The 15,182-nt window shown below is 46.4% G+C and overlaps 1 protein-coding gene across 2 annotated transcripts in view; it reads right to left on the bottom strand.

Moving 5' to 3' along the window:
- The window catches only part of Galnt7 (polypeptide N-acetylgalactosaminyltransferase 7), a 123,217-nt gene extending 110,346 nt beyond the window's left edge, over positions 1-12,871 (bottom strand). The window contains exon 1 of one of the 2 annotated variants that reach the window (XM_028757747.1): positions 12,700-12,871. In XM_028757747.1, the coding sequence (XP_028613580.1) occupies positions 12,700-12,825 (126 nt within the window). In that variant the 5' untranslated portion in view covers positions 12,826-12,871. The remainder of the gene's footprint in view (positions 1-12,699) is intronic. The other variant, XM_028757748.1, reaches the window with a different exon arrangement.
- Between the last annotated feature and the right edge of the window lie 2,311 nt (positions 12,872-15,182).

Below are 15,182 nucleotides of genomic sequence, written 5' to 3'. Positions count from 1 at the left end.
GCTGGTGCTGGTGCTGGTGCTGGTGCTGGTGCTGGGGCTGGGGCTGGGGCTGGGGCTGGGGCTGAGTTGGTACAGTGATTACCTAGTATGCACGAAGCCAAGCCAGGTTAGGTCCCCAGCACTAAATCAACTAGGTGTAGTGGCATGCCTGTAAGCTCAGCACTCAGGAGTTATAGGCAGGAAGACCAGAATTCAAGACCATAGCCAGCATTCAGACTAGGGAGACATATACTACATCCTGTCTTAAAACCAACAAAAGCCCGATACAAAGTATATCCCAGACAAGTTTTTAATTGGCACCACAAAGTCTATCTTTTATATGTGTACAGGCTGCTGTTGACAAAGAATTGCAGTACAATATAATATATTCTAGGGTGCATTTTTCTAAGAGAAAGAAATATTCACTCACAAAGGCAGAGTTTTTCATGGCAGCGGTAAAGAAATTCAACTTCTTAATTGACGTTACCTCACCGGGTTGTAAACTGTTTGTGTTACTGAGTAGGAACTACAAACCTAAAAGAATTAGGATGCATTTGGGGCTCTCTCTTGTCATGTCCTATACCTGAAGATTCTCACAGGCAGCTACGAGCGCACACACCTGCCCAAGCCACTTCAGTGTACTGACGGTCCATTTCATCTGCGAGTTAGCTGGCTGTACTGTTTGTCAGATAGTAGATCCCAATACACATGTGCATGAGGGGCTGGAGAGAGGACTCGGTAATTAAGAGCACTGGCTGCTCTTTCACAGGACTGAAGCTTAGTTCTTAGCACCCAGTCTGGATGACTCACAACTGCCTGTAGCCCCAGCTTTGGGGATCTGATACTCTCTTATATCCCCTAGGGGACTCACGTAGACCTGTGTACACACACGCACAGAATCACCGACACACGTATAAACAGGAAAAACCTTCTTAAAATGTATATGAATGTGTACCACAAACTCAACAGGATTATTTAAAGGTAGAGTGTAACAGTAAATGATGTTGGGCCAAAACTTTTCTGAGGTACTTCAAGCATAGGTCTTAGGACTATTTTTATAATATGTAACTGCACGTTACTAGTCTGTGCTTTAAAAAAAAAAGTCACTTAGCCTTTTAAACTAATAGATCAAGATTGAAATGCTCAGCTAAGTACAATAATACTGCATTGATATTGTCATCCAAGGGAGAAGGGGCTAATTTTAGCTTAGAACCCCAGGGCACAGTCCACAAAAGTAGAGAAATGCAGGCAACAGGAACATAAAACAGTCTCATTGTAGCCACCGTCTGGAGCAGAGAAAATGAATGCATGAATGCCTACTGTATAGCTGGCTCTCTCTGCTCTCATACAAATCAGTAATCGAACCCAGGGGATGATGAGATGGCCCATTTTTAGGCTGGGTCCTGCCCATACTGATTAAGACCAGTGGTTTTTAACCTTTCTAATGCTGTGGCCCTTAGATACAGTTCCTTATACAGTAGTGACCCGCAACCATATAATTACTTCGTTCTTACTTCATAACTGTAATTTTGCCACTGTTACGAACCATCATATAATATCTGATATGTGGGATATCTGATTGGGGGTTGAGACCCACAGATTGAGAATTGCTGATGAAGACACCTAAGATAACACTCGGTAGACAAACAAATATGTCAACCTAATCTAGGCAATCCATCATTGTGACTCACTTCCCTGGTCAGTTTAGTTGACAGGGCAGTTTCCCTGTGAATGATTGCTTAATATCAAGCTGTCATGTAAGGTACATACATGGTGTGTAAGCATGTAAACTCTACAACATACTATAAAATGCTTTCATAAAAGCAAAACAAACGGGAGCCTAGAGGGCTTGCTCAATAGTTAAGAGCACATGCTGTTCTTGGATAGGACCAGAGTTCAGGTCCCAGCATAGGGTCTGATGCCTTCTTCTGGCCTCTAGGGAACTACGTACACACACATGTACATAAATAAATCACTTCTGCATGCAGGTGTGCTTATGTGTGTGCATGTGCGTGCACACACATACACACACTTAAAAATTTCTACAAAAGCAAAAATTACATCTAAGCCAAACAATTATTAAATATGTAAGCTTGCTACTGAAGAGAATATCATATCTCGTGAGGCTACATGCATCCTGAAACCCCAAAAAATCAATAAAAATTAAAAGATGAAAAAAAATGATTAGAGCATCTATTCTCTTGCAGAACGGTTCCCGGTAGTGTGTGATTTAATTTTAATTCACCAGTTTAAAAAAAAAAATCTTGGTAATAACAAATTCCAATTGCTTTGCTTAGAAGCCTATTAGCAGACTAGTTGGTATTGATATAGTACTGCAGTTAATTGTGCCTTCTAGATTTGAGAAGCAGGGCTACTCTGCAGCAATCCCATAAACTTAATTAGATAATGCAAAGTTAATTTTTTCCCCTCAAGTCTCAGTGTGCTGGTTCTCGGATTCGGTGAACTGAAGCAGGTTTCCCTGTTGGCATGTCGAATGTTTCTCCGGGTGATGCTCTGAAGCACTGCGAAGGCTGGGGAGCTCACGGGGGATGGATAATGGGGCAGGAAAGAACATTTCTCAGTTTGAAATATGCAGGCTTCTTAGCAAATGAAGTAACTGCAAGTTAGTTCCTCCTCCTTCTAGAGGACTTAGTAAGCCCTGGGTAGCTGCGGTTCGGGTTGTCTGCGGCTCTCAAAGCTCATGGAACTATATTAGAATGAAACGGTAAATCTCATCTTGAAAAACAGAATGACATATCAGAATTCCCCTCGCCCCCACAAAAACCAGACGGCTGAAATGCTGAGCCCAGCTTTCCTATTCTGCCTCTCCATATACATCATCCAAACGGATGTATGAGATACAAACAATTGGCCTAATAGTCTTGGCATCAAATTTCTTTTCTAACTTAAAATTTAAAATGATTTTGTTTAGACAGCTTTAGAAGACATAGGAATTCTGACTGAAAAGCACAAAAAGTCTAATATATATTATCATAATATTGAGTCTATGAATTATCACAATCATAGACTACATACACATCAACTTAGAATACACATGCACGTCTTACACATATACCATAGTATGCAGAAGGAGGGAGGCACTTTGTTGGATACAATCACTGTTTTCCTCTACGATTGTACGATTGTATTTCCTGGAATGAACTTCTTACCAGCCTCTTCATGTGAGCCAGTTTCCAAGTCCTGCTGTTTACTGAGATTTGCTGAAGAGGTTACAGAGGCCCTCCTTCTCTTGGCTGAAACACTACAGGTTGCTTTACTGGGAGGTAGTGTTTCTACCGCTGCTGCCATGTTTTCCTGACCCAACCTGTGTCAATACTGTGGCTTGTGAGTTTGCTGATGGCCCTTAAGTTATCGCTTCCACACTTCTGTAAGAGCACTACTCGGGCTGGAGTCATCAGCACCCTCTTTTCATTCCATCAAGAACTCATTCTCCCCTCGAGCAGTTTACTCCTGTAATGTCACCTTGGTTTCAGTGTCTCTGCCCCTCTCCTGGGTAAGCCTCATCCCAACCTAGAGACGATAATATCCTACTAGCATTTAGCCTGCATACTGTTTCCAGATTTTCCCTTGCCCCCTAGCTCTGAGCATACATATCATTCAATCTCTCAAGGCACATCTCTATAGGGTCTCCAGGACTGGCCACGGTCTTTCATGCTTTTACATACTTTGTCCCTGTGTCCTTGTCATGGTATATTCGACTCGTCCCTTTTTAAAACAAGCACTGTGCTGACATCTAGCTCCACTAGATGCTGGTTCTCTGAGATCCCACAGGCCCTAGTGGGGTTGGCAATATAGCTCTTATCTCAGCTGCTGCAGCTGTTTGCATCTGGCTGGTAAATCTGTCGCAAGGGTGTGTGTGCCATTCTATTTGTCTAAGAGCATGGCTAGTAACTGAGATAGTCATCTGTTTGTCTTGTAACCCAGGACACTTGAAAGGGCCGAAGGACAAAGAATAGAAACTGAAACCATCACTTTAATAACGGACCACTGACCTACAACACAGGCAAGTGCTCTGACTACATTTCTAAATTCATCAAGTTTATTCTCCCTCAAAGGGAGACACTCCAGCTGTACTTTCTATTTCCCCACACACTCCAGCTTCACTGCAAACTTGGGGAGTTTGCACTTCCAGTTCCCTCTACCTGGTGGACACTTGCTTCAGATTCACAGGGCAGGCTTAAAGTCATTCCTCAGGCTTCAGCTCCATCTTCTTCCCGACCATCCATCCCAAAGGATCCTCTGCTATCACTCATGCTATCCGGTACTGCATGGAGTTTGTCTGGACCTCCTTGAAACTGTTTGCAGATCACTCTTTCAATATGCACCCTCTGAGCATGTTAACATCAGAGGGAAAGGGTAAGTGCCAAAGTTCAAATGTGGAGTGTCCCCACAGGGTCCTATGTATCAGGGGCTTGGCTAGCAACAACGAGACTGGAGGGCGGTGAATGAATCCAAGGGTTCAGTGGATGAATTCCCTGTTAAATACGAAACATGGTGGCAATGCCTGGGAGTAGAACCTCGACAGGGAAGTAGGGCAGTGGGTCATGCCCTTCTGGACTGTATCTCACCCTGACCCTACCTGCACTGCCATCCACCCACTGCTCCCTTGACAGCAGTGTGAGCTAGTCTCCTCCACCTGTTTCCCCTCCCATGACACTGAAAACACTGACATTGTGAATCAAAACCAATTCTTCTTGTTTAGCTAAGGTATTCTGTCAGTGATGAAAATACTGAGATCCTGACTCTCAAGTTAGAACGCTTGAGAGTAGACATTACTGCTTGCTAAGGGAACAATCCTGAGTAAAGGGTTCACTGCAGCAGCCTTGTCAACAGAGCTGGGTTAGATCAAACTGGCACCCGAAGGTTGTCACAATTAACACGGCATATAGAATATCCATGCCTGATCCATAGTAAGAATCCAATACATGTTAGCCACGGTTGTTATTGCTTAATACTGTATAGCAGGGCCAATGCCTAGAGCAAAAGAAAGCATTTAGTATACATTTAGTAATTGTTTGAAATATCCATAGAGTAAGAATTGATATGTAAATGTCACCATCTCTTCAACTTCACTTCAAAAGCCTCTAAAAAGCTACTCTAAATGTTAAATCAATAAAATCCCACCCAGTTCCGTAACCCCTCATTCAATTCCCTTTAAAATGTGGCCAGAACTCCCTTCTCCAATCAAATTCCACCACTCCTCACAAATAAACGATAATATGCTTTCTGGTCTCACTGTATTCGTTTAGTCTAGAACGTTCTTTCTTGCCTCTCTACCTGATCTAATCCCACTAACATTCACAGCTATCAAAACGCTGTGCCTTTCATTTTCCCTCTTAACTTTCACCTAACCTAGTACAGCTCCTTAAAGATCTCATTTTTGTGGCTGCTACAATCACACAGCTCATCTCTCTTAGAAAAGGTCTAACATCCTTGACATTTCTACATCTCCATAGGACAGCCCAGGGGCACACAGAAAGGCTTCGATATATTATTTTGAACAAATGGAAGATGGAGGTAGGGAGATGTTAAGAGACCTAGATATCTCTCTCTCTCTCTCTCTCTCTCTCTCTCTCTCTCTCTCTCTCTTTGTGTGTGTGTGTTTGTGCACGTGCATGTATGTGTGTGTGTCTCTCTCATACACATGCAGGCACAAATTATTATTACAGACATTACTATGTGGCTATCAGAACAAGCCTTTAAAAGATCTTTACCATGTCACAGCTTATACCTTCTCTGTTATATACCACCCACAACTCCTACAGCAATGGATAAGGTTTAACAAACACTCGAAGTCATAAGAAACAACTGTTGGATGGGTATCATGTTTATTATACTGTAGCAAGAGAAGAGGGGTATGAGCAGAAAGGTATTAAAATTGACATAGGAGAAAAATCACTGGCAGAGAAAAACTGGAAACTCTCCCCCACCTGAGCTACAAGGACACAGGCCGCATGTGGGAGAGAAGCCAATGACACCCATGCTTAGGAGAAGGTGAGTGCAATGTAGAGAAGGTAACAGTCAGAACTTACACAGGGCAGAGCTTCTGAGCAACTGTTCTGGCTTATCAGCCCATTCCATCCTCCAGGAGTGCTTCTTCTATTTCTTCCCAATAAACTTCCCATTTCCATCCTTACTTGTCTGTCCTTGATTCAATTCACAGTCCCAGAATATAATACCTGGACATCTCAGTGGATGCCCTTCATACGCCTATCCCCGCTTATTACAATAGCAGTGGCTCCCAATTCCTCCTAAAATAATCTGTCATCATTAACAGACACTCCACTTTGTCACCTTTTCCTTCTAGTTCTATCTATCCATCCATCCATCCATCCATCCATCCATCTATCATCTACCTATCTTGTCTATTCATGGCCTTCATCAACTGCACACTAGAAATCTAGATTCTTTATTTTGCTACTTTTCTTTTGTCAGATTACATATTCAATCTCCAGGAGTAGGAATTAGCATTCAAAATATGAACAAAGACAATTATCTACTCTGAAGCTGAATGATCCTAATTTCCCTGCACTCGGCTAGTCATATTCCACTGATCAACTAATTTTTTTTCCACTTTATGTATAACTACTAAGTTAAAATCTGCAGAGAGTTGTTCACTAGTGACGCCAACTGAAAAGTCGCTTTCCATTCCTGATGCACTCCTTTCTCTTTCTCCAATTTACTACAGGCCGACATGCTGCAACGTATACAGAAAGCCACCCCTACCCCTGATTTATCTCCCATTCCACATGGCTGGCCTACCAGACAAAGTAGTGATCCAAACCCAACCGCTGTTCAACAGTTCTCATTTCCTCTTTACTGAAAAGTACGCACTTCACAAATGGCATTTTTTTTTTTTTTTGGTTTGGTTTTTCGAGACAGGGTTTCTCTATGTAGCCCTGGCTGTCCTGGACTCACTCTGTAGACCAGGCTAGCCTCGAACTCTAGAACTCAGAAATCCGCCTGCCTCTGCCTCCCAAGTGCTGGGATTAAAGGTGTGCACCACCACCGCCCGGCACAAATGGCATTTTTTAAAGCCTTCTCTACCAATTGTTACTAACAAAAACATTTTGTGCTGGTGAGGTTTTTGGACGTCAACTTGAACCTCAATTGAGAAAAGGCCTCCACCGGGCCGGCCTGCGGGAAAGTTTACGGGGGTGTTTTCTAGATGACTGGTTAATGTGGTGTGGGAGCACCGGTCCACTGTGAGCAGTGCTGCACTGGATCCTAGGAGGGAGAAGTAAAGCAGCTGACGGTGAGCCTGGAGAACAAGCCGGTCTGAAGTCTTGCTCCAACATTCTACTTCACTTTCTGCCTCCAGGTTCTGCCCTTGCCTTCCCTCCCGGCTGGAGTATATAAAGTGTATCAAGGGTAAGCCGAAATACACCCTTCCCTCCTTCGGGAAGTTGCTTTTGGGCATGGTGTCTATCACAGCAGTAGAAAACAAAGCAGGCCACAGTTTCTTGAGATGCTCTTCTGCTGTTTGCTTATGCTGCTGCTGGATTAAAGAACAACTTTGTTTCTATAGTTTCTTTTTTTGCCAGATAAGAGAAGTGGGCTTGTACTTGGTATCCTATGAGCAGTCTCTATAGAGCTTGACTAAGCGGGAGGAGGAAGGAACGTCTGAAAGCAGTGTGCTACCTGGCCTGACTAAGACCACTCAGTAGAGAACCTTCTCACAGAACCAACACAGACAGCAGTTTGGGGAGAATCTACCAAATAAGTGCTCGGGCTTAGAGAGGGACCATAAATAAGGCATTATCTCGCTTTATGTCATTTAACCAAGAAAGAAATTCATCAGTAGCTTCTGTAAACTCAGAACCAAGGAAAGACGGAGACAGAGAGAGACAGAGAGAGGGGTTATGATCAGGGAACAAGAATTCTGCCTCTGAAGTAGTCAGTGTTCTGAAGCTTTAAAAAGGCCTCTCTCTCTCTCCCTCCCCCCACCTCTCTCTCTCTCTCTCTCACACACACACACACACACACACACACGCACACATTCGCACACACCTGTAAATGCTTTGGTAATCTGTGAACTCAGACATCTTAGACTTGAAAACCTGGGGTTTCTATTCCCATGTGAGGCCTGCAGAGTGGAAGATTGAAAGTACCTAAGAAAACAAAGACTTTCTGAGGCCTGTGGTCTCCGTAGCTGGGTGAAGGCCACTGAAGGCTTCTGATCTCGGTAAGTGATGGTGTCACACAAAATGGCATCTGTACTTGAGGCAAAGTCTTCCAGTGCAGACCCCATCCTCACTGCACTGAAGTGACTGGTACCCTTGAACCTTACAGATCAGTCAGTCCATGCACCGATACACGACTGAGCTAGATTCCTCTCATCTTCCCACCATGCTTAGCATTTAAAACCTCTTGCATAGGATTAGTTGCTGAATTGTTCCTACTGAGAAGGCCCTGAACCTAGGTGCCTTGGTATCTGCACAGAAAATTATCAGTTTGCACACAGGTTGCCCCAATACTGCACATTTGAACAGACATTCTAAAGCTAAAGACCTGTCAACATTTCCACTACAAACCTTTCTCTTCCAAAATTATGACCTAGCACTAAAACAGTCAGGGGGAATGCCTGGAGAAAATGGTGTCACTCTGGAATGCACTAGTTTTATTTAATAAGTGATGACCTTAAACCATTAAAAATTATTAAAAAATAAACCATTAAAATTGCTTACTTATAAACTACAAACAGAATGGACAATCTTGTCTTCCTAGCTTGTTCTAATGTGACAGCTATCATTTTAGATTTCTTGACATCTCCCCTTCCACACCCATCTTCCACATCTCTTGGGCCTTTACATCTGTCTCCACTTGAATCAATTTACATCACCTCAAAACCATCTGGCCAAACAATGTCATGTGTGACCCAAGCTACTACTAATGGGACTCTTGTCATCTGTTCTACAAGCCAACACATGCATACTTCCTAGCAGGGAGCTACAGTTATCTTTCCGAAATATGAATATTGTCATCTCTTTCATGCTTACATCCCTCAGTGGCTTCCTACACCTAAGATGTAAACGCTTAGCGTGGTCCACAAGACTTACCCTGTTTTTAGTATACCGTTCTATTTAGTATCTCTCTCTGTGATGGTGTGAATATGCTTGGTCCCGGAAGTGGCGCTATTCAGAGGTGTGACCTTGTTGGGAGTAGGTGTGGCCTTGTTGGAGGAAGTATGTCACTGTGGGTGTGGGCTTTAAGGCCCTCATCCTAGCTGCCTGGAAGCCAGTCTTCTCCTAGAGACCTTCAGATGAAGAGATGTAGAACTCTCAACTCCTCCTGCACCATGCCTGCCTGGATGCTGCCATGCTCCTGCCTTGATAATGGACTGAACCTCTGAATCTGTAAGCTAGCCCCAATTAAATGTTGTCACAGCAGTAAAATCCTAAGACACTCTCCGTGTTTCCATACATTGACCTTCCAGTTTCTTACCTTATCCTTCCCACTTCAGGTCTCAGAACCTTTGCCTTGCTGCTCCTTTCAGGACTGCTCTGACCCACGAGCAGTTCAATAACTACTCTTGTTCAAACCTTTAGGTTTCAGCTCAAAAGTCAGTTATTTAAATAAGATTAGCATACTCAAACCTCTCCATTTTCTTACTTCCTAAGGTTTTTCTTCATAACACAAGTGTATTCATGTGTTTCTTTCATAGCACAATTGTATTTGTATATTTGTGAAGGCTTGATAATATGTATTTTTCTCACCAGGTTGCAAAACTCATGAAACTAAAGCAAGAAGTGTTTCCTTAAATAGTTAGCACCGTACCTAGTATACAGCAGGCATTCACAAATGCTTGACTGTATCAACAAAAATGATCAACAGTGTGTGGACATAGCTCTGTTGACATTTTTGCTGACCATGCAAAAGATTCCCTGGCACACTAAACATCCAACATGGTGATTCATGTCTGTAATCCCTGCCCTCAAGAGGTAGAGGCAGAAGGATCAGAAGTTCAAGCTCATCTTCAGCTACATACAGAGTTCAAGGCCAGCCTGAGCTACAAGAAATCCTTTCTCAAAACAAAAGTCAGATTGAAATGGTAAGGTCATTTAAAGTATCATTCACCCCAGAGAAACACCAAGAGGCTCAGGAGAGGGAATTTTGTCTTCATCTCACTGCTTTACAAAATTAAAAGCAAAGACATCTTCAAAGTACTCTTTAGTTCCGGTAATAACAACAGGTCAAGACAGAAGAGGCCCTGGCTGGACAGAGCCACAGGCATGTCTGAGGGGAGCAGAGGCAGAACTTTCATTTGGTAAGCTGGATTGTTCTGGCCTAGCTCAAGCCTTCTGGAGGGATCAAGAGGCCACACAGAGACCCATATCCAAGATTGAGAAGCAGGTTCTCATAAAAGAACTGCAACCACAATGGAAAAGTACCACAAGGTAGAGGAAAAACCCAGGACCCGGACTCAGCATCCGAATCTTCCCTAACTCTCCCCTAGCACTGGGTCTCAAGAACCCTCAGGTTCCTTTTAATCAGAGGGAAGAGACAGTCTCTGATGAACAAACACTCTTACGACATCTGACACTTTAAATTGCTTTAGATTACTATTTGCTCATGAGACATTAATGTCTCCCGATACCTAAGCATTCTTTTTAATATACTGTGCTAGTAAATCTTAAAAAAAACTTTGTCTCTCTGGGGCAAATTATAGAAATGACAAGTTATACTAGGTCTATTGACAAACTTATCAAATAAATTGGACAAAAAAATTAAGCTATGCTCACTTCATAGACATTAAGGTGGGCACTATAGTTTATTACATATCAACACTAATAAACTACCTAGGAAGATGCTATGATGCGCCCCCACTTGTATAGCCCTAACTGTCCTTTCACTTATGTATGACCTTTTTCAGCCTCCCCAAAGCTGGGATTACCGGCAGGCTCCACCTTGCTGGGTCCAATCATGACTTTAAAATGATAAGAACTACAGGACATTTTACACATAGCTAGTTTTGGCAGGTTTTCGATTTCCTTCTCAGATAAATGAGGCTTAGGATTTCCAGCGTCATATGATGCTTTTATATAAAAGAGCATTTGATGACTTGAAAAAAACATCAATTTCAATATTCAGCTCATCAAGTCAGTTTGAGAGCAAACATTTAAAAAAAATCACTCCAAACACTGGGAAAAGGAAAAAACTGTTTCATCAATTTAGACGACTTAGGTGGGGCTCCACTTCAGTAAAGCCAGCCTCAAAAACTGCAATTTACAGATTAAGTTGTGTCATACGCAACAACCGATAAGGGGGAACTTTCTCTAGGAGCCTTACTCTTGGAAGGTCGTCACAACTTTCCCCCTCAACTTCTTGACGCTAACTTTCCAAAAGTAAAGTTAATAAAGTAGATCACGTAGATGCAACGCTCATTTTTTTTTTTTTTTTTTTTTTTTTTTTTTGGAAAAAGCACTTTCTTAGAGACTCCTCCCACGGCTGCTCAGCTTGTGTGTCCGGGAACTCCTAGTGTCTTCCACTCTCTGAGTCTGACCTGGACTTGAGACCATGGGCTTGGAGGGCTCGGAGGATGAGAAACTCGAGGGGGGTGTAACGGTTCACCAGGCGGAGGGTGGGGGGTGGAGGCCAAACTGGGGAGGTGGGAGCGGAGCAGTTCGCGCCACCAACTGCCGGGTGAGCATAGCGCAGTGGCCGGATCCCTGTAACTAAAGTTCCAAGCAGCCTGACTAAAGCCCCAAAGCCAGGCACTGTCAAGGCTAACGCCAGCGCCGAGGGCGGCAGACGGATGCGTCCCAGCGGAGCGCGCCTCTCGGCGTCAGGCTGATAGAGCAGGCAGCGAGGGGCGGCCAGGAGCCGGCACAAGTTAGGTCCTCGGCCGGAGCAGCTCAGCCAGGGCCGGGGGAGGGCAGCCCGCTCCCTATCCGCAGGACGAGAGAGCGCAGCGGGCGGACGGGGGCTCCCCGGCGCCCGGGTGCGGGGACACCGATCCGGATGGGGATGTGTCTCTCCCCTGTCCGGGAATCAAAGGGACAAGGGGGTGCGGGGCGAGGCCTCAGCTACCCGTCGCACCCGGCTCCGGGCCACGGGAGTTGCGGGGAGGCGGCGCCGTGGGCTGGAACCCGAGGCGGGCAGGCTAGGGGCGCCCCCGCGGCGAGCACCCGGACTGGGCGGGGACCACGGGAGAGGCTGGACCGCGGGGCCTGCTCCACCGGACCACGGCGGCGGCGCAGGCATCTCGCCTCCTTCAGGCCTGCACGCGCCACAGGCCGCAGCTCGGATCAACCCCGCGGCCACCCGCCGCCAGCGCGGGGGTCGCAGCCCCGAGTCGGACACCGAACAGCCTCGGCTCCGGGGAGCCGACTCTGTCCCGCGATCCCGCCCCGGCAGTCCCGGCGTTAGAGCGTCCGCCTAGCCGCCTAGCCGCCGCCGCAGCGGCAGCAGCTGTAGCGCGGGTGACGGCGCTGAACCCGGGGCGGGGACGCGCGGGAGGAAGGGGCGGCCAGGGGGCGGGCCGGCGGCGGCCGAGGGGTACCCGTGGCGTTGGGCAAGGCGCCCCCGATCGGCCGGCGCCGGGCCAGCGCCACCTGCGGAGCTGCGGCGCCCACGCGGCCGCGACCCCGCCGCCCCTCGCTCCCGCCACACACACACACACACTCACACGAGCGCGCGCGCGCAAACAAAACAAGTTGCAGGTCGCCGCTGCCGGAGGGGGCCAGGCGGGTCACTCACCCTCATCCTGTCCAGTGGGCTCGGGTCGTCGGGCCGCGAGGACAGGGAAGACCAGAGCACCACGAGCCCCAGGAAGCTTCCCACCACCAGCAAACTGCGTAAGATGAACCCGATCTTCAGCCTCATCTTCCTCCGGCGGCGAGAGACACACAGCCCGGCGCAGCCGCCGCCACCGCTCTCCCCTCCCTCCTTCCCCCTCCCCCGGCCCTCCTCCTCCTCCTCCTCCTCCTCCTCCTCCTTTTTCCCCCACCCGGATCACTACGCCCGCCGCCCTCCCCACCGCCTGCCCTCTCCAGCTCCAGATCCGGAACTCCCCTCGGCTTTACCTTCCCCCTGGCTCGGCCCCTCCGCCCCCTCCCCGCGCCTGCCTCTGCGCTGCGCTGCCGCACCCCCCTCCCCTCCGGCGGCCTCCGCAGAGCTCAGACCGGCCGGAGTGTGTAGCTCTCCAGGCTTCCTTTCTCTCTACCTGCCCGCTCTAGCTCCGCAGTCCCCCCTTCTCTTCACCCGCGACCGCGAGAAACCCCCCCACCCCCATGCGGGTCCCTAGTAACCTTGGAACTAACTTAACACTTTCCCCCAGATCTGGTCTTAGCCTTTGCCCTACGGCTCCGCTTCCTGAAGCTTGCAGATCCCCAAACTTTTATTGTAATTATGGACCAAAACTCTGTCCTTGACTCCCGTGCCCTCCCAGGATGCTGCCGCCCGTCGCCCCTCAGGTGGACCTGCAGCCGCCCTAGGCTGCCCTTCCCTTCCCGGCGCCCACTGCCCAGTCTCCCCAGTCTCCCCAGCCAGAGGCTTGCAGGAAGGAAACCAGGAAGTCAGCCACCGCCGCTGCAGCAGTTGCTCCACGTGGCTGATTTATAGCAGGATTTTTTTTTAATCGTGTTTTTTTCACAGGGCTCCTTAAGGAGGTGGATTTGTAATCGAAAGGCCCAGGTGAGATGTGCAAACACAAGAGGACTCACTTGGAAAGGCAGTATTACCTTTTCTCCTGAGCTAATTAGAAAGCCAAGTCGACTAGCTAATTCACACTACGGTCCTTGTTGATGGACTTGTAAGTTCCTAGTCTGGGGAAAAGTGGATTTCGGGCTTAAACGTTACACACATGCATCGTCGCTTCTCTCACAGCTGATTTTTCCAGGAAAGGATATTGGCAAATGTTTAGCTCCACGCCTCTCCCTGTACATTGTGCCAAAGATGTCAATCACTTTAAATCTCAGTCTACAGTGTGTGCCATCCTCCTAAACTACTCAATTTGTCCAACAACTGCTTTTCTGTAGCAGGTTTAAGGATGGCGTAAATTGACCTTTTTAATCCTAATATTGCCTTGTCCGCTTGTATTTTGCTTTAAAAACAAGTGAAACTTGGTTAAGTCTTCCTGAGTGACCAGCATGATATATATATTGTTATTCAGATATGGATTTCTATTATTGAGAAGATGGCAAGCCGACTATGATTATGAGCATAACTGGGCAGATAAACAGCTGAGAAGTAGCCCTTGTCACTGAAGTGACGGGAGGCCACCCAACTGCTGTCAGTAAGTCTAAGATGACCCTGCCACCACAAGTTGAAATATGAAAGGCCAAAGAGTTAGAAATTGATGAACAGGTACTCGGTTATAAAAGCCGATGTTCCTCTGAGTTCTTAACATTGTTTAAGTGAAACTGAAAGTATACATGAAAATACACGGCTTTCGCCACGTTTGCTGGCAGGCAGCCTTTGTAGAGAACACTTTAGAAAAATGAGAAGCTACATTAAATGACTGGGTCAGGAAAAAGACACACTTAGCCTCTCTGAGCCTAGGGCCCTTATCTGCCAAAATCATGATTATAATACTTCACAATATTGTCAAAAGGAATAATTGAGGCCAAGTGCACATGCAGATATAAAGCACAGATAATGTGAATGCGGAGAGGCTTGGTGATTATGGGTATAATTCTCGGGAACGCCGCAGCTATTACTGTATGTAAGGATTGTTACTAGGAGTTGTTTCTGACTTGTTGATCCTTGGGTCATGTTCCCTGAAGACGAGAGTAAAGATTTGCACCTAATGGGAGAGAGTGAAGAAGAGAAGCAGTGGTCTCTGACAGGTTCTGAGATCACATGTGAATGATGACACGGTTGCCTTTGCCTCCGAGGCCAGCTGGGGCCTCCAAAGCAAAACTGCAAGGGAGTAAGATTTCTGAGAAGGCAGTGTGAGCACAATGGTTCACATTTGTCGTTTAAGCTTTCTACGGCCTGAGATTGGTGTTCACTGTTCTTCGAATTCAGAGCAGGTTTTCTCATCTTGCCAGCACACGCAGTCTTTGCCAAACAGTATAATCATCTTGTGTTTATTAGAAAAGGCTTTTAGGATTCCACAGGTCAAGACCTAAAGGTTTGGTGATTTTAAAAAATCATCACCCACATGAACTCTGCTAAAGAGGACCCCCCAATACACACACACACACACACACACACACACACACACACACACACACACA

This window comes from Grammomys surdaster, unplaced genomic scaffold (genome assembly GCF_004785775.1).
Source record: "Grammomys surdaster isolate TR1022 unplaced genomic scaffold, NIH_TR_1.0 126182, whole genome shotgun sequence".
NCBI classification, from domain to species: domain Eukaryota; kingdom Metazoa; phylum Chordata; class Mammalia; order Rodentia; family Muridae; genus Grammomys; species Grammomys surdaster.
Note: the sequence above shows the minus strand (reverse complement) of the source record. Positions and strands in the feature narration are given on the sequence as shown.